At 38.8% G+C, this 24,660-nt stretch overlaps 2 protein-coding genes across 2 annotated transcripts; both read right to left on the bottom strand.

Annotated features, from left to right (window-relative positions):
- Positions 1–927: 927 nt before the first annotated feature.
- mfsd5 (major facilitator superfamily domain containing 5) lies at positions 928–3,183 on the bottom strand. The gene is made up of 3 exons (XM_048177884.1): positions 3,019–3,183; positions 2,760–2,859; positions 928–2,663 (listed from the first exon to the last, which is right to left on the bottom strand). Exon 3 carries the CDS (start codon positions 2,566–2,568, stop codon positions 1,123–1,125), a length of 1,446 nt encoding a protein of 481 aa, XP_048033841.1. The 5' UTR covers positions 2,569–2,663; positions 2,760–2,859; positions 3,019–3,183; the 3' UTR covers positions 928–1,122.
- Positions 3,184–4,402: 1,219 nt separating this feature from the next.
- On the bottom strand, positions 4,403–20,858 carry nr1d4a (nuclear receptor subfamily 1, group D, member 4a). Its single transcript, XM_048177883.1, is given in 9 exon segments — positions 4,403–5,797; positions 6,840–7,050; positions 7,350–7,535; positions 8,626–8,796; positions 8,798–9,201; positions 12,233–12,377; positions 12,461–12,549; positions 12,702–13,001; positions 20,176–20,858. Coding segments are annotated over 9 exon segments (1,719 nt in total). The 5' UTR covers positions 20,192–20,858; the 3' UTR covers positions 4,403–5,600.
- Positions 20,859–24,660: the final 3,802 nt, after the last annotated feature.

Consider the following 24,660-nt stretch of genomic DNA (forward strand, 5'->3'; position numbering starts at 1 on the left):
CAGGGGTTACTCATTTGGCGCAAGTCAACTTGCACAGTGTGCGTATGGTCCTCTGGCGCAAGCTAGTTATTTTCATTTATAACGTTTTAAATATGGATATTTTTCTTACAAAAACCCATCGCTCTGCTTCTGAAGGCCTTTATTTACACCTTGGAGCCGTATGGATCATATTTATGATGGATGGATGCATTTATTTTTTCGTTCACTACCACTATAAATCTTTGCAGAGCAAGGATATTTTTAAATATATCTCTGATTGTGTTTGGCTGAAAGAAGATAGTCATTTACACCTAGGATGGCTTGAGGGTTCCCAGGTGAAAAAAAAGTACATTTCTATAATATACTTAAAGTGCTCTATTTTCGTGCACTAATTTTGTATTTAATTTACAAAAAAATCTTCTTTAGTACTTCTTAAGATCATCTTAAGAACATCTAAGTGTACTCAACTGTACTATTTTGAGACACCATGAAATATGAACTAAAATGTGCTTTTAATATACTATCTAGTTCATATTTCATGCTGTCTCAAAATAGTACAGTTGAGTACACTTAGATGTTCTTAAGATGATCTTAAGAAGTACTAAAGAAGAATTTTTAGTATATTAAGTACAAAATTAGTGCACGAAAATAGAACACTTTAAGTACATTATAGAAATGTACTTTTTTTTTCACCTGGGTGAGTAAATCATGGAATATTTTTCATTTTTGTGTGAACTCTCCCTTTAAAAAGCATTTGCTAAATGCATAACTGCAGTGTACATTTAAAATGAGTCTTTATTACAAAATCACATTTAATTAATATTGCTGTTCATATTCCCATATAAATGAAAGTGTAAAATACCCCAAAATATTTTAATTTAAATAATCTGGTAATGCTTTTCTGTCTGGATTGATGGTTTTTTTTTTTTTTTTAAGTATAAACATTAGCAGATTTTAAGGTGTTTATTGGTTCTATTAACATTGAAATTAGAAGAAAAAAAAAAAAAACCATGTCCTTTCTCATTTGTTTTACCCATAAATACATTTGTTTAACTAAGACAGCATTCATAAAGAAAACAAAGCAAAAAAACCAAAAAACAAAACAGTCGTTATATTGAAATCCAGTGTCCGTCTTTCTACAACTCAAATTTCTCCCTCTAATTTGGTCCCCTCTAGTCTGAGGTCTGCATCATTCCTGCCCACAGTGAAAAGGCTGATGACAGCAAGCAGAGCGGCGAGCATCATCCCCGCACAGCCAGCAAACATGTGTCTGGTGCCACTGCCAGCCTCACCCGCACCGGCCCCCGACACCTCCCCGTGAAGGGCCAGCAGCCCCAGGCAAGCCAGGAGGTGAAGAGGCAAGCGAAACCAAGCCAGCACGGCAGCTCTGCGTTCCATGGGAACCACGCGGCCCTGAAGAAAACTTACGGCCGGGAAATAAAGCCCGCAGGCTAGTTCGAGCAGAAGGAAGGCGAGAAGAGATTCTCTCGGTCGGGGCTGGCCGGGCACAGTGGAGAACGTCAGCATAAAGAAGGAGAAGAAAGCTAGTAGAACGGCTAAGCAGAGCAGGTGACCGGGTTGGAGACGATACGGGGCCGACGTGGCTAGTCGGAAAAGCGTGGAGCCAGCCAAGCTGGCCGCCATCAGACTGGAAAAAATTATTCCTAGCGGCGGGCCGTGTGGGTCCAGTACAGGAGTCCAAAGAAAAACAAATATATAGAGAACACTTTCAAAAAGTGCCTGAACGCCACCCAAAAGCATAACGCGGCGGTCTGACAGCAAGCAGCGCAGGCCGTCCACACAGCTACGCCAGAAACGGGCCCGTGTTGACATTTGTAACTTGGGGGCGTTTAGAGGGTTGAGAAGGGGGGCGTTCTTGTCTCCGTGTGCGCCCTCCTGTCCGTCCTCCTGACCCCATTCGGACAGCACAAACCAGGCGCAGGCGCCAAGGCTTGGGATCGCCAAAAGAAACGGAGCGACCGGACCCAGCCCAAGCCATTCGGCAAACAAATTCGCCACCAGCCCGGCGCCCACTGCCAGTCCGTGATTCCAATTTGCAACTTTACCAAAGGTAACAGGGATCCATTCTTTGGGAAAATCATGGACGTCAACGTGACCGTGCAAATACCAGGCCTCAAAAGTGGTGGTTAGCAGAGAGGTGGACAGGCCTCCTAGAACACGTCCTAGTATGAGCACAAAATAGTCTTGTGACAGCTTGGTGATGCAGCAGATTGAATAGGTCAGGCAGAAGAGGAGACACGTCTGTCTTCGCCCAAGAAACTGTGGTAGCCAGCCGGCCACTGGGGCAAACAGCACGCAAGAAGCCAGACCAAATACATATAGGATGGCGATCTGAGATTCCAGGAAGTTGTAATGTCGGTACAGTTTATAAAGGTAAGGTCCCTGCAGCCAGTCTGCCCAGAGGGCCAGGAGATACGCCTTCAGAAAGAGCTTCTGAAAACGTTGGAAAGCCGGATTGGCGACGGCTGTCTGTGTGGCCTGGAATGAGGTGAGACGACGGGCTGCAATCTCTAAAGCCACGCACAGTCCCACCAAAACTATAAATGCCAGGTATGCTGTCACAAACATGATGGACAAAGGTTTTCAGGTGACTGGAGATATCCTAAATAATCCTAGATCATCATTGTCCTACAGCTCTTGGTCCAGTGAAATGTATGGTTCATCTGCGGAAAGGGGAAAATGAGAAAATGAGTGCATAATAGACCATAAATGTCAAACAAATGTTAATAACAATTATTTTGTACCAAAAAACGTCTTACCAAAAACGACATTCTTCATCATGCGACTTTCAAAAAATATCATGCAACTGCTGGATAAACCCAATGGAGAAATCATCATGTCAGACTGGCAGCTTGACTTCTGAAATGAGTCACATGGTCACTATCAATACATTATAGGGTTGTTGTTGTTTTTGTTTATATGTATAGAGAGAGAGAGAGAGAGAGATTCAACTTGACTTGTTGACTAAGCTTTAAACACATCCATAACTGTTTGGTTAAAAGCCTTAAATACACCTACCTTACTCCTAACATTGTCCTGAAAGGTTTACAAAGTATCTTCGCAGATTTTGGGAAATGAAATGCCTTTTCTATGCCATGATTTCCGATGATTTTACAGCATAAATGTCTGCAATATCCGTGTGTGTTTCCGGGTTACTCAAACGTAATGACGCAAAACACACAAAGGACGCCTGAGCTTAGCTTATGAATATTAATTACGTATCACGGCGTTGACACATAGAGCTCTCTGATTGGTTACAAAGCAACGTTGACTTTACCAAAGCGGAATTAACGAATTCTTCTGTTGTCAGCCATTGACTGACAATATGAATATTGAATTGGGGTATGTAGCAGGACGCTCCATCAAGTTTACCAAGCAACGTTGGATCAAGCGACTATTGACTATTTTATCAATATTCAGTTGAAGTTGAAATGCCTTTTCGCTACTGCGAGTGGCCACACGATGTCACTATAACACCGTTGACTATGTATATAAAGTCTTGAATAATTTTATGGATGAGATCTGGAATGGCTCTCAGATTAGCTAAAGGCCACTAAAACATGATAGCTTCTACAAATACGTTTTTAAAGCATAAGAATTAGAAAAATACATTTAATCTGGCTTCATGCATGTGTTTTAACTGATTCTGTTATAAATAAAGACTAAACTGTAGCCTATGCTTTTCCAGTGTCCTGAATTAAAGTGGATTAAGTGAGTCTGTTTGACAACCAAAACGTGACTGACATTTTTAGGCCAGTTACAATTATTTCTACATCACTCTGAAAAGCTCCTGACATAGTCTGCTGAGGAAAGGCATGACAACAATTGATGGTTTGTCAACTTAGTTTATCTTTAGAAAGCATAAAGCATGCATTTATGCTGCAATGTGTTACAGCAGGCAAAGGCTGCATTTATTTGATCAAAATATAGTAAAAACATTGCAATGAAATTCTATTTTAACATATTTTAAAGTATAATTTATTTCTGTGATGGCAAAGCTGAATTTTTAGCATCATTACTCCAGTCTTCAGTGTCACATGATCCTTCTAATATGCTGATTTGCTGCTCAAGAAATATTTCTTATTATGTTGAAAACAGTTTTTGCTGATTTTTTTGTGGATACTATGATATACTACCAGTTTGAGGTGAGATTTAATTTTATTCATCAATGATGCATTAAAAAAGTGACATTAAAGACATGTTACAAAAGATTTATATTTTTAAATAAATGCTGTTCATTGAAAAATATTAAGCTGCAAAAACTGTTTTCAACAATAATATGAACCATTTAGCATCAATAAAATTACAGTATTTTTCATTAAATATTACTGTATTTTAAATAAATAAATAAATTTAACAGGTAGTGTGTGTGTATAGCTTTAAAAATTAAAAACAGACAACATCAGAATAGATAATCTTGTATTTATATTGGTTCTACAGAAGAAAAAAATTTACAAAATATACATTACCTTATAATTGAATAACTTTATCGGCCATAATAAATCAACTCAACTGATCAAATCAATCACATGGCAGTCCAAAATGCCTTCATGACATGCTTTGTGATCTCAGTAAAGGCTGTACAGATACTGTGCTGGTGCCAGAAGTTCAGGGGCTCTTTCTCACAACAGTCCATTGCTTACAAATGCCTCGTCTCAGTCAAACACACGACTGCGAATCCTTCATTCTCTGAACAGGCAGTTAAATCAGTGTAACTGTGCAGTACTTTCAGTAAGAAAACAACAAAACATTTGCATAACATGCATAGGAGAGAATGCTGGTTTTGTATCCTTAGATTCAGATATATTCTTAAAGGAGAATGTGTGGAAATATACTTTGACATGCTGTATTCAGCTTGATGATAATAAAAAAGCAAACAAAAAAATATGACAGTTTTATCTAATCTCGAAAGTGAAATTACATTTAAAAAGTCGTTGTAGAGACAGTAAATCTCCTTTAATTAAATGTTAAACACTAACACAGGTGATAAATGTATTCTTTATTGTCTTTAACTGAAGTTTTAATGTGACGTAACTGTATGAGTGATATCTATGGCTTATGTACATGGTATTTCTGTCCCTTTCTCAAACACACAGGCACATATACTGACACAATTGGCTTTAAATGGTCCCTAAAATTACCTTTCTACTGTATACATGGTGTATTTCACTAAAGACTATGTATTTCAGTTTGCAGGCAGTACAGAGGAATGACCCGTTTTTTGGTCTTCAAAAGTTCTGTGGTAAGCTTATATATGATGATGATGATGATGATGATGATGATGATGATGACATGACTGGCAAAACTTCCCCTTGGATAAATATAATCAACAATGCTCTCAAGGCGAGCTGAACAGAAGGGCAATGCATGTATGAAAATGATCCGTGAAAGCTTAAATGGAGATATAGTCTTGTTTAGAGCTTGCTGAGAGCCATCTGTTCATTGTGTTCCTCATTAACACGCATCATAACGAATGGTTCCTATGGGAACATGCTCAACATCTCTCCCTAAATGAGCAGTCTTTCACTTAACCAGGAAAGGTGTTCTCTGATTGGCCAGTCGTGGCCTTTGGTTGAGTTCCAGCTGCAGCGAGAGATAGCTCAGGGATCGATACGGAAGGCCAGCAGCTTGTCGGAGTGAAGGTTGTTGAGGGTGCGCAGGTCTGGAAGACGCAGGAGCAGTTTGGGAAAGAGGGAGTTGTTGTCGGGACGCCGACGGGTGACTAAGGTGCGCAGCGCTCGGATGAGTCCTTCCTGTAACTGTTCGACAGCCACAAAATCCGAAATGCCAGAGCAATCTGTGGATAAATGGAAATGAATATTTAGAATAAATTATAAAAGATTATAAATAAATTGTTCACATATATATATATATATAGCTACCATATCTGTTATGGATAAAAAACATTTTCTGTATTGTACAATATTATATATTTAATCGTGCATATATATGCATATTCATTTCCCTTATTTTTACATTAAGATTATCTCTTCCATAAAATAATTTAATAACACTGTTGTGTTAAATGTTATCTTTTTGTTATTCTCAAAATGAATATACTTTTTATTATTGTACATTATATCAAAGTCTCCAAAATATTTTATACCGGTTTGGAACTACATGAAAATTGTGTTTTAACAGTGTTATTTTAAAATAATAATTTTTACTATTTATCTGACATTTATCGGTTATAGGGTAGAACACAAATAATAATAATAATCTTAATATTGGATCTAATAAGCATCGTTATTATAAATAATTAGTAGGGATGCACCGATATGAAGATTTTGGTCGATACGGATAACCGATAATTCTTTATATTTGAAAGCCGATAACCGATATATTTGCCAATAAATTTTAATATAATTTTTGAGAGCCTGATTACAAAAACAAAAGTCTCACTATTAAAACTCATGTCCCAAGCACATAGTTATAATGTTTTCATTATAATTTTATGTAGCCTATATAACAGACTTGCAATTAACTGTATTTTTCTTTTTGAAGTGTTTCCAATCATATTTCAAGCAATTCAAAACCATCATGGTTAACAGTGGACATCCGAAGTGTCTCAGCTGGAGGAAATAATCCATTATTTATCGGCTTTAATATATCGGCCAAATTTTCTTATCGGGCCGATAACGATAATGTTAAAAATGAACAAATATCGGCCGATACCGATATGGTGGCAGATATATAATAATTAGTTCAAATCGCTAATACTAAGCATGACCAATAATCATATACTGTCTCTCTCATAGGCTTGTCCACTGAACACATACCCTGTTATGCATGCCATAGCAAATAGCACTAAATAACAAATGAATCTGTGTTGCTCTTACCTGCAGAAATCAGCACCACAGCCATGAAGAGTGCCATCTCATCTGACTCCAGGCCCAGAGAGCTCAGCTTGGAACTGAACTCAAACATGGCGTCCAGCAAGGAGCCCATACCCAGACCCCTAAGGGTGCCCAGTGGGTATGTTTGCCCATTCAGAAAAGTCACTGATCTTTCCTTGTGGTTGAACAGTGAGCAAAACCTCACCATAAGCACCTGCAAAGGGCAACAAGATAAGATGGAGGTGAAAAGACTGACCCAGATGATATGTGTATTTTTCACTCTCAAAAAAGTACAACAACAAGTTAGCATTTTGTAGGTTGACATCCCTAAGGGTTAACACTGCGCCACTATCTACGCATTGCTGTGTTTGTTTTGAGTGATCTGACATGTCAACCTTTGGCTTAACCAATGGCATGAGTTTGAATTAGGACGAATTGGGAAATCTGTTTGGGTAGTGCGTCTTTAATGCTAATAAAACATCAGGAGAATTACAAGGGTTATGTAATCAATACCTGGAAAGTGCCTGCTTTGAGCAACATGACTTGATCATGCTGGCAGAGCTCCTGGAAGCCTGGAATGCCCTTTGCGAACTCGACCACTTCACGTACAGCCGGCGTGAAGCATTGTGAGAAAGACTCCCACACCTGCTGACTGGAAGTGCCAGGTGCTGACACAGGGCATGCGTTCAGTGGACAGGCCTATGAGAGAGACAGTATATAATATTTTTATTAGCACATATGCTTCATTTATTGATCTACTCTTGTATTTTGATCTTAAATTATCCTTATGAATGTAATATTGCTGCTATAATGAAACACTCTCATTATTTATAGCCAGTGCTTGGTAGTAGCTGATTATATATATGAACTAGTGCTGTCAAACGACTAATCACGATTAATCACTATTAATCGAATCCAAAATAAAAGTTTGTGTTTACATAATTTATGTGTGTGTAGTGTATATTTATTATATAAATATAAATGCACACACATACATGTATATATTTAAGAAATATTTAATATATTTACATAAAATGTATATTACATAAATATAAATATTTTATATATAAATATATTTTTGTTAAATATATACATGAATGTGCGTGTATTTATATATACATAAATATACACAGTACACACGCATATATTATGTAAACACACACTTTCATTTTGGATGCGATTAATTGTGATTAATTGTTTGACAGCCCTAATATAAACTGGATCACGTAATCAGATTCCAAAAATTTGAAACTTGTAATTAGATTATATTATGTTTTAAAATACTCATAATCAGACCACAGTTAATTTTTTTATTAATTAAATGATTTCTTTTGATTACTTTAGACTAGAACATTTTTATCTATTACATTTTCTAGTCTAAAAAAGATTATTGCTTATCTATGTTCTGAATGTTTTGTGGAATTGCACACACAGACAGATTTAATCTTTTATTTTCTTTTAATTTAACATTTTTAGAATTTAATTAATTATTAGCTGACCAAAGTTCAGGAAACCCTGACATAAATGTAATGCACTTTATGTTGTTGATCACAAAGAATGGCATATTCTTTGTATTTTTATGTCAATATGGTACAAGATTTAACTATTAAAAATCAATGTGTTAAACGTGTTAGGTCAAAAGTAATCTAAAAGTAATCAAAAAGTAGTCCGATTATATTATCTAAAATAGATTACTTTACTAACTACAAATTTCATGATGAAATGTAATGGGCTACAATTTGTAAGTAATCTACCATGCACTGTATATATATTTTAAAACATTCCTCACCAGCACTTTGGAGCCAGCAGGCAACTTAAACGGACAGGAGGCCTGGCTTTGGGACTCGCCGGTCACGTAGCTGTTGTAATCGGTGTGAGTGGGTTGTGAGGGCAGGTTTACGCTAGACTGGGAGTGATTTTGGCTGAATGAAGGAGCGTAGCTGTACCGACTGTTGTCCACCTAATGAGACCGGGCATTTTCTGTCGCTGGGAGCAACTGGGCAGCGAGGCGGGGCCGAGAAGCTTTCATGGGTAGTTGCGTGGTACCCTGCGAGAGGGTTCGCATGAGGATAGTTGCTGTCCTGAGAAGGGTTGTTTTGAAAGGTGCTCGTTCTGCCGTTGGTGTTCATGTTGCCCGCACGCTTGTTTAGGTGGTCCTGCGTGTTTGTGAAGATGTCCTGGTAGGTTCGGGATAGGGAACCAATGGCCTCTTTGGATTGGTTCTCGCTGGGGCTGGGAGGAGGTTCACGTGGTGGGGAGGTTTCCATGCCCATGGTGGACGATTCGTTGAGGCTGTTCATGTAGCTCTGCATCTCGTCCAAAAGTCGCTGCTTCTCTCGTTTAGGGATGCGGCCGAAACGCACAGCTAGGGGTCAGAGAGAGAAATAACAGTCACAATTTGTTTTCTTAATAAATTTATTTGCCATTATTGTGCCTGCTTCATCTGTGCATGTTACTTTAGGGAAAACAAAATTGTAATGTTTAATGTTTTATCATAATGCAGCAACTTTTAGTTCCAAGTTAAAGGGATTGTTTACCCAAAACTGAATAGAAAAGTCTGTCATTATTTACTCACCATCATGTTGTTCCAAACCTGTGTGACTTTCTTTCTTTTGTGAAACACAAAATAAGGTATTTTGGAGATTTTTTCCAACTGTTTGTAAATACAATGAAAGTCAGCGGGGTCCAAAACAACATTAAACCCCAAAACAGCATTGAACCCCTTGTCTTTCATTGTATTTTACAAAATATCTTTCATGTTCAAAAGAAGAAAGAAAGTCAGGTTGAGTAAATAATGACAGAATTTTCATTTGTGGGTGTACTATCCCTTTAAATGCACTCTGAATTTTCATTTCATGTTGTCTTTAAATTTGAGACAAAATAAACATCTGGGATGTATTAAAGACAATTAATCTGAAATTGAGTAGTCATACGTCATGTTAAAAATACAAACTACTGCATTCACTATGCAAATGTCTGATAAACCAGCCCATTAAGAGATCCTGCTGCTCAGTAATCAAAATGTCCATGACCCATTTCTTTTATAATAAAGTACATGGCGCTATCAGAAATGACCTAGTGTGAAAAAAATATTTTCAGAAAATTGCTTTGGAAGTTTTTGAATAGCACAGTCACTGTGTAAGAGACATCCATTACTGACAACAGTATGCTGAATTTTTGGTCATTGTGGTGTAAAATATGGATGAACATTAAATGTGTCAGTGTTGTTTTCGATGCTTTCGCATCTTTTACAAGCCCCTCACTCATTTCTCCAACACCACCCCTCCTCTAAGAAAATCTGTCAGCTGTTGAGTCTAAAAATAGCACCATTGCTACCATATGTTAACTCCCCCCACTCTTCATCTCTCTCTCCTTCACTACCTCCCCTTCCTATCTTCATCCCTATGCTACTCTCACTCCACTCCGTAAGTAGGGCAGTGGGTCAGGCAGAACCTGATGACAATGCCACAGTAATTGGGAGAGAAACTAATGACTGTGATAAGGAAAGGAGGGGAGAGCAGAGAGAAGAGAAGAGAAGAGAAGAGAAGAGAAGAGAAGAGAAGAGAAGAGAAGAGAAGAGAAGAGAAGAGAAGAGAAGAGAAGAGAAGAGAAGAGAAGAGAACTGTAGATGTAAGGGTTTGTGATACATCCTGGGTTTACCAGATGTGAGAAGGATGCTCCATATATCATATATGTCTCACAACACCTGTATATGAGAACATGAACCAAGAACGGCGGGGAACATCTTTTTCACTTTTCTGCAACTAACATGCATTGGTTGCATGATAAATAGGGTTTTACACCATTCAGAATTGAATTGAAAATGGGTATTAAATTGCAATTCAATTCCTGAATTGGGGTAGCAAATTAAAATGAACTGGAATTCAAAGAAATTCATAATTTGAACTAGAAGAGCAAAGTTAAAACTTTGAATGTTGGCTTGACAATGCCTTATTTTAAATGTATTTAAAAAGTTTAAAGCAACACTTCATTTCCCAGAATGCCTGTGTTGAATTTCTTTCAATTGCAATTCAGTAAATTCCTCTTCTTGTCATTCCAATTCCCAGCCAGCAACAATAGTGTCGGCCCAGATCCGGCCCACATCGGGTATATGTGGATTACATGTGGACCAGATGTGGGCCGGATCTGGGCCGACACTATGTTGCTGTCAGGGTTAAAATTCTAATTCAGTTTCCTGTGGGGTGTGGGTTGATGAACCAGAATTCGGTTTAAAAAACGTTGGTATGAATCTGATATCAAGACTACAAAAGTTCATCCTGTGCAAAACAATGTGTGACACATATAGCTCCAGAGCGCTGCACTGATTACTTGTCTGCGCAACAGCAAGATCATAGCGGAAGTGAAACCATGCCGGCCCATCGTGTCAAACCAAACATCTGTTTGTATCACACAACCAAAATTAAACAACTGACTGCAGTGAAGTGAAGTGAAATCAGGGCGTCTGCTTTATTGTGGTATTTGAGGCAGTTAAATGAGGTTTTCCTGTTTGTGCATGAGAATCTGTCAGAGAAACAGGTTTCTAGGTTGTGGGCTCTAGCACTTTCAGGAACCATGGTAAAAAATGACTGTTTACCTCCCTCATTTTGCACCCAATGGACTCATTTCTTTTGGTGCCATCTTAGAACAACATCCAGTGCAATCCGCTATCACAGCCAACCCTACATTTTCACGCACATCCGCTGATAAACACTGCGTGAAATGCTGCTGAGAACCTGACAGAAGTCAAACCCAGCTTAAATAGGTCACAATGTACGAGCATAATATGGGCGTCAGTTTATTTTGCCAAATTTTCTAAAAACGTTCATCAGATTTATTTTCCATTCCAGTGTTATTTAAGGTTAAATCACAGCTGAAGGCAAAAGGATGAGGCATTGTGCTTCTGAAGAGTTCAGATGTGTGGCTGTTTCTGCATCCCTTGCTTAATTTTTGCTGCAGCACAACATTAATTGCTGAGGATGTTATAAGGCCATGAGCGTGGTAATCAAGTCGCCCGTGTTCCAATTTCTCAAAATAATTCCTGTATTTGCTGCAGTTTTCCAGATGACAGATAGCTTCAGGGACTGCGTGACTCCATCCCTCATAAATCATTGTCTCTGGGAGGGATTGGGAGGCAGAGCTTAGGGAACGTGTGAGGGGGAAGGGTAAACCGATGGAGAAAAAGGAGGGACCACAAAGGGCAAAGCTAGAGATGTAAACGAGTGCACAGCCAAACTAAAAGAAACTTGCTCTCTTGAAAGTTACAGATGGTGCAAGTCTAAAAGAGGAAAGTAGGTTGAGCGGGGCGGGTGCGGTGCTGGCCTGAAGAATGAGATGAAAGTACGACTTTTCGCTATTTGTCATATGTCAATGACCTGATAACCTCCTAAAATTCTTACCGTCACGGGACATGCCAACAGACAGGCATTTTTTGAAGCGGCAGTGTTGGCAGCGGTTGCGGTTCATGCGCATTATCAGGCAGTTCTCGTTCTTCACGCACATCTTGTAGTTAATGTTCTGCTGAATGCTACGACGGAAAAAGCCCTGCAAAGAACCAAAGACATGCATTATAATAAACTACAATGCTAGAAAAGACTCATATGTTTGTTACTGTCATTCTGTCTTACCTTGCAGCCTTCACATGCATGGACACCATAGTGGAACCCTGATGCAATATCTCCACATACTTTACAAAGGAGCACCATGCCTCCAGTCTCTGCTCAGATAAAGATAGAAACATAGAGTGAATGGGGTCAGGATGTAAAAGAACACAAAGAAGGTGTCCTAAATATTAGGGACTCGTTATTCCTTTGTGAAAGAAGATGCTGACTGAGTGTGTTGTGGGTACTAAAAAGAGAGCCCACTTACTGGTAAACGTGCCAGTGAATCCACAAGGCCTTTTACCGGCGATGGGATGAGAGTAGCTGTGCTGGTTTGAACCTGCTGTGGAGTTATTGTAGATTTCAGGGAACTGAAAGACCAATTTTGGAGATGGTGGCGTTCCAATACTTCCTTGCTGCTTGAGGGCCCCAATCTCAGTGAAGGTGACCTCCTCTGGTGAAGAGGGCTGGGAGTGAGAGGATGGAGACTGGGTTTGATAGCCACTAGAGGGGCTTCCTGGACTTGGGCAGGCACTGCCATTGGTACCAGCGTAGAGTATCACACTCCCTGTGGAAACACAACAATATATGAAGCCCTGACTGGAAAACAAAATTAAAAATGGACCTTTAGTTAATTGTATTTCGATTAAATGCATTAACTATGAGCAAGCAAGACATGCTGCTGCTGTACAAGCATTCACGAATCACCCCCATAGCAGAACATGTGGAGCTGGGGAAGGTGGAGGGTTTCTGAAAACGTGCTGCAAACTGCTACAGCAAACAATAGGCAAGAATTTGAATGTTGAGCGACAAGCTCACTGGCTACCCAATCAGCTGTGCCCTATAGAGAATGGTGCAATTGCAAGCAGATTGGGTTAAGGACTTATGAGGCAGCGGCATCTAGAATTTCATGACAGAACGTTGTATTTTCATGTGTCCCAATTCATTGGCTAATTTGCAAATCAAATCAAATTTGCATTGGCAATAAACAATGCTAAATTGAATTTACCCATCTAGAATGAAAATCTTTTCGCATATTTTAATAAAATATTTATCAAACCAGCATGTGAGTTGTTTTTGTTGATAAAACAGTCATGCTATCAAGTCATAAATATATTTCCAGTATTCATTATTTCCTATTTGGCTATTAGAATAACTTCCTTGTGTTTCATCAGCCATATCCTTGGTTCACTACAAATGCCCTTTTCTATCATTTTATACGAATCGGTTCTCAGATCTTTACAAACTGTACATTCAAAATAGACGGTTTTCGGTTTAATGAGTCAGTGGCTGAAATTGGAATACTAGTAAACAGCTCTGTCCATTTCTGCCATTTAAAAATATTGAAGAAATAGTAGGAGTGGCATGTTAGTATGTAGTTCTGAATTCAGCCAGTGCGTTTTTGACTCGAGAACTGCTCCGACTGATTCAGTCCGATTAGTTTGTAAATTGACTCAACCGACTGACTGAAAAGCTCTAGTTCAAAAAATGCTGACAACACTATGGCGTGCCTGTTTATTTGCCATCTGTCAGGTAAATATGGTCATTATATGCGTGATATTTCATACAAAAAACGCTTTCAGCACCTTTCAGATGGAGGTGATGTAATAATCTAACTAACTGGGAGTGAGTGAGTTTCCCTCAGTCAGAACGATCTCACGCGCTAAAAATAGTGACAGCTGCACAGCAACATATTTCAGCGTTCCCAATTTGATGAAATAACCTCGGATGTCTTATATGATTTGGTTTTAATAGGCACACGTATTTTGAATAAAACCATTGACTTGTTTTATTTCCATTCCCCCACAGGTTTCTCATTTTTCTCCCTCTGGTATTCTGTATCCTATCACATCCTCTCCGGTCATGCGCGCAGGATGAGCTGAGACACGGTCTCACGTGTTCACAAGCTCTCCCGCCTCTCCTCTCCAATAATAGCCCTGGCATAGTGCCCCAGCCAAACCGCACAACACCTGACCGCCGCCTCACATGGATTCCTGACACCGTTCCTGCCCAAACTAAATCCGCAGTCTCGTGTAAACAGCTACAACAATCGCGAGTCGCGAGCATCAAAAGCATACATAGGGGGCGCGCACCCGAGGATGCCGTGTCAGCTTTGCGATGATGTTACAGTTCCCACACAGATGTATTGCCCGTGAGAGAGCGAGGCAATTGAGGAGTCACGTTTTGTTAGAATGTGCACCGTGGCTTTCAGTTTGACTTTTTAAACAACCCGAGGACACAATCGGTCAGATCTGGGCCAAGAGAATGCGATTTAGAGCTGCAGTGTTCAAAATGTTTCGGGAATCATATGTGCAGTAGTAGTTTTCAACAGCAAACTATTTTATTAATGATAATACCCTAAACAAAATGTTTTTTTCCAACCCATTTTGTTCTTATGGGAATAACTAGGCTAGAGTACATTTAATGGGATAGTTGACCCAAAAATTGGGTTCTCTGAACATTTACTCAACCTCATGTCATTGCAAATGCATACGAGTATCTTTCTTTTGTGGAATACAACATGAGTTATCTAACAGAATATTCAATTAGGGTTGGGAATTGTAAGAAATTTTTCGCCTAATGATTCCGGTTCCAACTCCAGTTCCATTAAAATTATTAAAAAACTAATAAAAAAATAATGGTAAGGAATTGGGTTTGGTATCGTTTGAATGTTAACGATTCCAATTCTGCTTATCGATTCCGATTCTTATCGATTCCCAATTTCGATTCCAATAAGGTAAAAAAAACAAAAAAAACAACTTAGGTTGAAAAATATTTAATTGTAGCTGAATATAAACAAAAATCAATAGGCTTAAAACACACAAGGAACTTTTGCCTATGGTTAAAAAATCACTTTTTCTGTGAGCGCGCTTTGAATGTGTACGCAGCGCGCAAATCTTTTGCGCTTGAATGGTTTAAATCACATTAAATTGCACACACAGGAACCGATAAGCGGAATCGAAATGCGCATTTTTATCAAATCCCTGTTTCTTGGAAATTTGGAACCGGTTCCAAAATTAAACCAGTTCTCGATACCCATTCCTAATGCTTTTTTTCTGGTGTTCCTGGCTCCACTTTCATTGTATGTTCCTGATTGCTAAATATCGCAACATGAGCATGAGTAAATGGTAACAAAAATTGCCTTTGGTAATGTGTACAATGAGAAATGACAATAGTGTAAATATTTCCTTAAGCAATTTCCCTCTTGCTGTCTTTCAATCTGTGTTTTATGGTGTACACAAAATTTCGAACCCTGGTAAACAAGTTCAAACTACCATCAGATATCTGCCCTGCTCCTTTGTGTGTGTTTCTCATACTGCACTCAGTATTTATTTAGCTCAAGTGTGTTTGTGATCCCTCCACAGGCACGTGCAGCGGGACTTATTATTGACATACTACAGCGCTGGATTTTACAGGCTTGTAATACTGAACCCTACCTGAGCAATGCTATTCAGCCCTGCCCACGCTTAGTAACCCCACCCACATACACAGAAATACTCACACCTGGATGCAAATGTGAGGTCACAGAGGTTAAAGCGACAATGACGTTAGGGATAACAAGACATGCCCCTTATTAAATGAAACCATACTATCTGAGGCGCAGCTACCAGTTTCAAATGATTGCAAAACAATCTAAAGCTTTAATTATATTAATCTGAAATAGGTAGGTGTGATATAATTTTCTTTGTCCTGCCATTTATGAAAATAACCAGCTTGTAATGTGAGGGACAGTACAGCAGTTTCTACAATGAGCCATGCACATGTCATTTCAAGCCTGTGTAAATTAGGGTCAGTGGAAACACCAGCATTAATTGAAGAATCAGCAGGTCTCCGGCAGCTCTTTGTGAGCTTAGGCAACCCATGCAAACGCTAATCTGCTAGTGAGCAAAGACAAGTGTAGAAACGTGAGGACTTTGCAGGGACAATAATTCCCTCCTCCCTGATCTCAAACACTGGCATGGTCTCCCTCCCTCCCTTGAGGAAAATAGCTGAAATACTCTACCTTGCATGACTGCTGCTTTTGTGCATTTGATTTGATTTAGAGCATCTTAACATGTCTGCATTTCTAATGCAAGAAATTAGTGCATATTCCTGTTGTATAAGTAAAATTATTATTAAGAAAAAAGACATGCTTTCACTTTTTTTAAGTAGAAGCATGCCGTTTGTTTGCTATTGAAGGAGATGTGCTCACTTATCTATAATATTATTTATTAAATGGGTAAATACAGACAGAACTGTCAAAGTGGGTCAAAAGCACATGAACATGAACCATTTAAGGCAAAGAATTTTCAAACTAGAGTCCTCAGACCCCCAGGGGGTTCATTAAATATTAACAAATTATAATGAATATTATATATTGAATATATTTTTGTGATAAATATGTTATGTTCATATCTCCTTGCAACGTACATATTAAGTATAGTTTGTATTTGGCACTAAGCTGCTTTGAAACTATATTTTATTATGCAAAATGTTATACAAATGCATTTTAATTGAATTTAAAAAGTCTCTTTCTCTGTCTCTACAAAATAAGTTTAATTTTTTCTTTATTTGTTCTGACTTTAGTGTTGTCTGCCATTTTGCACACATTGTATTAATCGCCTATATGATAATATAGCACCTGTTATATTATATTTATTATAATTGGAGGTCCTTGGCGTAACAAATGTTTGAAAGCCTAACCATAAAACCCTAAAAATCTGTCAAAGCGAACGCAAAATGTACGTTTAGGTCGGGCATTTCGTACAATGCAGAATGTTCTCATGCTGTCCTGAAGCTGTTTATGCGAACCGCTCCAAAGAAAAAGTTGCATGAGGCGGGAAAACGTGATGAGGCGCTACACTGACGGCATGAAATCGCTGACCCACTGACCAACCTCCCCCTTTCTAACGTATCTGCATCAAAACATAGAACTCACTGAAAGAAGCGGTGGGGGCGGGGGCGTGGAAATCACGCGCCGCACGCGGCTGAGAGAGCGCATGCACGTGAGGACGATTGTAGGCGCGAGGGATGCGTTCCGTGGGAAGATACGCGCGCGCAGCGCTCCCACAAGCAAAGCTAAAAGCCTCGCGCCTCTCTTATAACCCAAAAGCGCTATAAAACAGAGCAATATCGAATGATGGGGGGAGGATATGGTACGTTAGACTGGAACCTCTAATTCACCTCGAATGAACTGGTATTATCTGAGTATGGCTGTATGTGTGATGTTCATTTATTCACTTGGAACATGTTCCAGAGCACCATAAACGCCATATGATTTTTATTTTTCACAAAGAATGAAATTAAAGCTTGCCATATAGGCTAATGAAAATAACTCAAGGTCCTGTTGTTGCACAATAGCCTTCAACAGAGATTTCATAAGCGATTTCTAAAGCATCTGAAGTCAGTAGGTTAGTAAACCAAACCATAATTGCCATAGTTCAACAGTTTTGCATAAGGGACAGAAAGGAAACGGTGCTCTAGTCCTTTTGAAGATGAATGTCGATTCTATTTTTTATCTGATCTGAAACTCCTAAATTACTTTTGATGGTCAGATAAATTTAAATAATATTTTTTTACTTGAATAAAAGCAGTTTATTTTGGTGTTACCATATTAAGCATATTAGGAAACCTGAAAACATGTTTATCATATAGCCTACATTAGAATAGCTCCGCCCCCTCCATATATGTGTAATGGATGTAAGAGCTGCGCGTGTAAACCTCCTTGTTAGAGTGCCCGACTCCCATGCCGGCGGACCCGAGTTCGAGTCCCGCTTAGAGCGGGCGGGTTTTGTTACATATGGGCTATAGAAATGGGGATGCTTGACCATATCGGTACCGACCATCAATATTTATTTATTTATTCATTCATTTATTACCAGTATCAGACTGAATCTGCTTATATTGATGTAGTTTTTTTTTCATATTACAAGTTTTAAATATACAATACATTAAAATTAAGCCTTAAAATAATGATCAGTATCTATCAGTCACAACTGCAATATTGCTGCATCCCTAATACAAATCCATGTGGGCTGGATCTAAACTCAAAGTCACATGTATGAGTTGATGTGTAGGCTGTCCCTTTATTTACTTGTTATACACCACAGTCTGTTTCCTTGTTTCCTGTTGTCTACCACTCAAAGGTCATGTGTTCGGATGTTATTATTTCCCTGTCTTTAATGACTTTATGCATCATGTTATTGTGCCTCGTATTTATTTTCAAGGCTTACTGTTGAGTTGAGAGGGTGCGCCAGGCATGAGACAATGTTTCCATCACCTGTTCCGGAACGTGACTGCAGCTTTTGTAAATGAATCAGATGTAAATGAACATTGAAGTGGACTTGGTTGACTGAGCCAGCATGTAATTGGCCCTTGGCAAACCTCGGTAATGAACCACTACCCAAGTCAGCTTAACCGGTTAACCTCCTTTGATGAAAGCAAGTGCAAACTCAAGTAAAGTTAAATTATTACAAACTTTATGAAATATCACATTAGTTCCCATCATGTTCCTCAAGAGCTCATCAACTTTCCCTGAGTGCTGGGACTGTGAAGGATGTCTTATTTTTCTATTTAGTTGCATAAACAGTTTGTTTTGAATATCTCATATGATTAATGGCCATACTCTAGTTTACACAAGTAAAGTGTGTTGATAAGACAGAGCCAAGTTTGACAGCGCTCTAATCTCTAGCTTGGATCATCTACACGTGAGTTTGTTTTCAAGGCTAGTAGCAGGAAGTTGTCAGAATGCACATGTTTCTAAGCAGATTCCATGAAAGCAATCACACAGGGTTTATGACAACAGTTACTCTAAGCATGGTAAAGTTTATCTCCATCATTTATGTGATTCACACAGTGGAGTAGACTGATACTATATATAGATGCACTTTGTATTCTTTATGCTGCACTGATGAGTCTGCCCAGCGCAATCATCAAAGCATGCCATTGCCTTCAGGACACCTGCTTAGATCATCTATTGCAATCTACTGTCTATCATATAATTCATTGCAACAATGTAAAACAGATGAGTATAGTTCATATGAAAGAACATGCCTGGAATTTACTAAAGTTTTAAACCTTATCTGTTAACTGCAGTGTGTACAGTTTAATCAGACAAAATCATAATTACACAGCATGAAAATATGCTTAATTATGAGCTAAGCATTTGCATGAATTGCCAAAATATTCACAGTGATGATGAATATTTTTCAATTTATTAAGAAGTACAGCAATATCAGCAAAACCACTGTCACCAATATAATAATAATAATAAATATTTTATTATTATTATAGGCTATCTCAGTAATAATAATAACCCTTATCTGAACACACAAAATACAACCTATGAATGCACTGAATTATTTTCATGAAATTATTATTTTTTTTAAAATATTATCATTATTTTGTGGTATATTAAGCACAATTTCCAGCCTCAATACAACCACTGTTATATTTTTCCCTATTTAAAATAATAATAATAATAATAAATATTATTATAGGCTATCTCAATAATGATAATAACCCTTATCTGAACACACAAAATACAACCTATGAATGCACTGAATTACTTTCATGAAATTATTATTTTTTTATATTATTATCATTACTTTGTGGTATGAATTACCAGCATCAATACAACCACTGTTATTTTTTTCCTATTTAAAATAATAATAATTATTATTATTATTATAGGCTAAGTAATACTAATGATAATAATCGATTATATCAGCAAGAAGAGGAACCAGAAGAAATGTGTTACTTACCAGGACTGTTATCCATCCTTGATATGCTTTTCAAGATCCTCTGTCTTCAGAATTCTTGTCTTCAAGAAAGTGTGTTTGTGTCAGTCTAAGTCTGGTGAAAGCAGGTAAAAAAGTCACGAAATGCCTGTGCGTACAGTGATCAGCGCAAAGAAAGCAGGCAGTATCTCTCGCACAGAGCATTTGGCAGTATCGGTAGAAATAGTCGGTCACAGGTGTGCAGATACACCTTCCGCGCGCAGCTACCTGTACTGTGTTCTTGATCTAGTATGAAGGACGCATTAGGTGTATGCCTAGTGATGATGTCTCAAGTCTGCTCGCTCATCAGCATCTATGTGGGACTGTCAAACTCCACTTCCACTCCTAGACAAGCACACACCCTTCCACACCCACATCAATCACGTTTTCAGGTGACTGGTAAATGTGACTGGATTTAGGGAAGCCGTCAACCTCTGTTGCTCTCTTTGACGGGGATTTATCTCACTCTAACGTGTCCCCATGATCTCCTAGCTTTCTCTTTTCCTCTTGATCCTAGCGTGCATTTTCATTGGCGGGAGTGTAAGCGCCGAGCTGAGCTGGATGCGCTTATTCGAGCGCGCTACGTGCTGGTAAAGCCACGCTGCATGTGCCCTCTGCATGTGCCGCGGAAAGCGCTGTCCTACTGACACACATTTTTTGCAAAACACAGCGTGAGAACAGGCGACATGAGAGGCACGCACATGTACTGCAGGAGGGGCTCTGCGTGACTGCTGCCGCGCGCTTCTTTTAAAATCTCTTCCAACATGTGAATGATGCATAGAGTCATGAAATAATTAAACAAGCGCACGAAAAAAAAAAAAAAACACGAGCTGTAGCAGTAATGTGATATAGGCCTACAACAACAACAACAAAAAAGAGAGAAATATAACACACAATATCAAAAAGCAAATATTGCAATCAATAATAATTCATTATATGTAGCTATAACTTTTATCACAAATGTGATAGCTAGAAACATCCGACAAAATGCTCTTATGTGATCTGAACAAGTCAAACATCTAGTTTTATTCTTGCCTGAATCTATGCTAGTGTTGTGTTCACTAGTTTACCCAACTGCTATAGCAAAAATATGATATATGAATTTTAGTTTGGAGGACAGAATTCAAAGAATGTATTCCAATTTGAGAGTGCTTTGAAACAATATAGGCTATAAAACACATGTTAGAGAGCAACAAACACTTTGGATTTAAATGTTTACTGAGATATAGCTCACTTGTGACAAATTCCCTGTGTGACAACTAGCCCCGGTCTTCTCTCTCTCTCCACACACTTACACGCAGTGTTTCTTAGTAGTTTTGCTTTACCGAAAGCATGTGATTGTGCTGCTTAAACTGAAATAACGGCAAAACAGCGGCCTCTAGTGGTCAATGGACAAGCATTACTGTTTTTACACCTGAATCAAAAACTTTTATGTAGGCCTAATTGTGGTAGTTTAAACAAATATTGGGCAAAATATAATCATATATTTTTATTTGACATAAAATGCATAATATTTTGCAATATATAATCTTTAAATATATTTCTATATATATTTTTAAAAAAAAGGTTAAACATCGTATGGAATGCGTGTTGAATTATAAATGTGCTTTATAAACTTGATATTTAGTTGGCCAATCACTTAATCTTTACAAAGCCTTGTAAACAGTAGAAATAAATCTTATACACTTTAAAAAATTCCTAAACTAGTGTTGTGCTACTTGAATAAAGCTTTAGGTTATAGTGAAAAATTACCAAGATAGGCCTAATCCAGTAAAACACAAAATTCCCTTTCATAGTGTTTGCAATCAATTCATAATAATAAATATAGCTGTGAGCAGCAATTATCGGGGTTCAAGCATTTCAAGGCCTTTAAGCACATGCGTAAAAAAGGTATAATGTTTTAATTAGCAAGCCTGTTACCATCTCGATCATAGATGGAAAAAACATTTACATCAAATACAGGCAATTTACCATAGGGACTATGTAGTTTTAACAGCTATCAAGGTTGCTGAGCCAAAAACCTAGGACTAGTTCCCCAAAGTTGGTTTTTGAAATAATCTCCAATATTTAACGAACGATCCAATGGACAGCGGAGGTCCTACAGGCAAAGTTGCTCAGAAAGAGGAGTTCTACTATGTGGCACTAATATCGTGGACGTGCGCGAAAAATCGCGCGATACAATCCTTTATGCACATGAAAATCGCGAAGGCGCCCCCTAGTGGCTGATTTCTTTCAAATTTCTCACAGGTCTCTAGTGCCATGAGTCAAACAGGCCCAGCGAGTTTCGTTCCGATCAGCCTCCGTTAACCTTGATTGATAGCTGCGCAAACTGCAGTGGCTGACAGCGGACATGTTTTTTGCTATACAATGTCCTCACAGACACTGCACGCCAATTTTCAAGTCTAACGGTTAAGTAGTTATGGCCGTTTTCGGTTTTTTCCTGTTATAGCGCCACCAAGTGGCCACGTCCTTTTTCACATGACCACAGAATGAGCTCTTAAAGGTAGGAACACACCAAGCTGACGGTCGGCTGTTGGGCAGTTTTCTCAGTGTGTTCAGCACCGTCATCTGAAGTTGGTCCTCGTTAGCTTTTTTCGGCCGATTTGACATGTTGAATCGGCGTCGGAGCTTGTCAGATGGTCCGTCAGGCCATCTGATCATTCTGATTGGCTGTTCAGCTGCTGCCACCTGCTGGTACAGAAAGGCATTTCATCTTACGCAGGCACAGAACGGACGTGCTACTTGGCCGTCGGCTGTTGAGCGTCGGTTTGGTGTGTCAGGGCAACTTTGGACCCAGACGCTGCCAACGTGAGCAAACCCCGCAGTCTGCTTTCGTCGCCACTAGTTCATCGGCGTCGGTGTGTTCCTGCCTTAAAGGTGCTAAAGAGGATGTTTTGTTTTATACATTTTTGCAATATTACTTGAAACTGTCTTTACTAACTGATAAAATACTATTTATTAGGTGCACTGAAAGTAATAATATTAATATACATCATCTGTGCACGAGGTAGGGCCTTAAAAACATCAGCCAATCGTTTACGCAATCATCGCGTAAGGACTAGTTTGCAAAAGTAGTTAAAAAAAAAATAAAAAAATAAAAAAAACTATGTCTTCACCAGTGCAACGAGCGAATCCAGAATCAGACACTTGAGCCTAGTCCTAACGGTTCAGGAGTTATGAGCCATTTCGTACTTTTGACCGTTGTAGCGCCCCCGTCAGGCCGATCGGGGCGAGCCCTGGTGACGTTGCAGATGGTATGAGTACCACCAGCCCTAAAAGTTTCAAGTCTCTACGACTTTACAGTTTGGTCTGTCCGATCACTTTTAGGGGAGAATGCTGATCCTTGGAAATTTTAACAATTGCAATAGGGTAAGCGCAGTGTTTACAGTGCTTTCTAATACACTATCTGTTACAGCAGCTTGAGAAATAGTGATGGCATGATATTGTGGCTTTACGTTGTACTTCCTATGTTGACCGCTAGATGTAGCTTTAATGCAAGAATTGTCCTACAACTTCAAATCTTAATTTAGCAATAGGCCACAACATGAGATCAGACTCACAACCCTCCCTTTCAGTTTTTTCTTCAGTTCTTAATATTGTACATCTTTATCATGAAATCACTCACCCTATACACACAAATGCCTGTAAATGTGTACGTATCTGAGATAGTTATCATTAGGCAACAGGAGAGACTAAAATATGCTTTTATATTAAAATATTCAAACCAGCAGTATGCAACTCAACATATAGGTCTAATGAACCTCCTTTCAATTACTTTGTTTGGACATTGAGAAGAATCCCTATCAAAGTCAGCCATGAACATTCTTGCTTTTCTGACTCCATAAAAAAGCGTGATTACAGCTTGTGCTCTGACACATTGATTGAAATGATACATTTCACACAAGATAGAAATAATCTGAACAGAATGTGGCGCCTTACGTAAACCCTGTTTCTGTGGTGTTTTGACAGTTGCCAGGGTTAATTGGCTGTGTTAAATTTGGAGATCTGTTCCACAGCTATGAACCCATGACTGTGGGCAACTCGCGCACCAAGGAACATGTTATGGCAGGGCACGCCGATAATTACAGAGAGAGAGCGGCAGTGTTTGTGAACCGAACAGGGGCTGCTGCCAACAAGCACACAGTAGAAACACCTTGTGCCTCGGGCTAGGCAGACAGCCATCAGTGTCTGTCATCTTTCTGCCCACCAACATTTACCTGCTCAAACTCTTTCGCTCTTTTATTGAAAGATCACTGTTTGTGAAGTCATGCCAGATTCTCTGAGGCTGATGAGCAATTTAACAAGTTTATACCAAGCTCCCTGTTAGGCAAAAGGCGCTAGTGTGGTGAAGAGGATATATGGTGGAAAAGTGTAGATGCGACTTTTAATATGCTTTCAGATTCTAGAGGCACTCCTGTCATGATTTATAGCTTCTTAAAGGGATAGTTCACACAAAAATGAAAAACTGTC

Source organism: Megalobrama amblycephala, linkage group LG24 (assembly GCF_018812025.1).
Source record: "Megalobrama amblycephala isolate DHTTF-2021 linkage group LG24, ASM1881202v1, whole genome shotgun sequence".
In the NCBI taxonomy this organism is placed as follows: Eukaryota; Metazoa; Chordata; class Actinopteri; order Cypriniformes; family Xenocyprididae; genus Megalobrama; species Megalobrama amblycephala.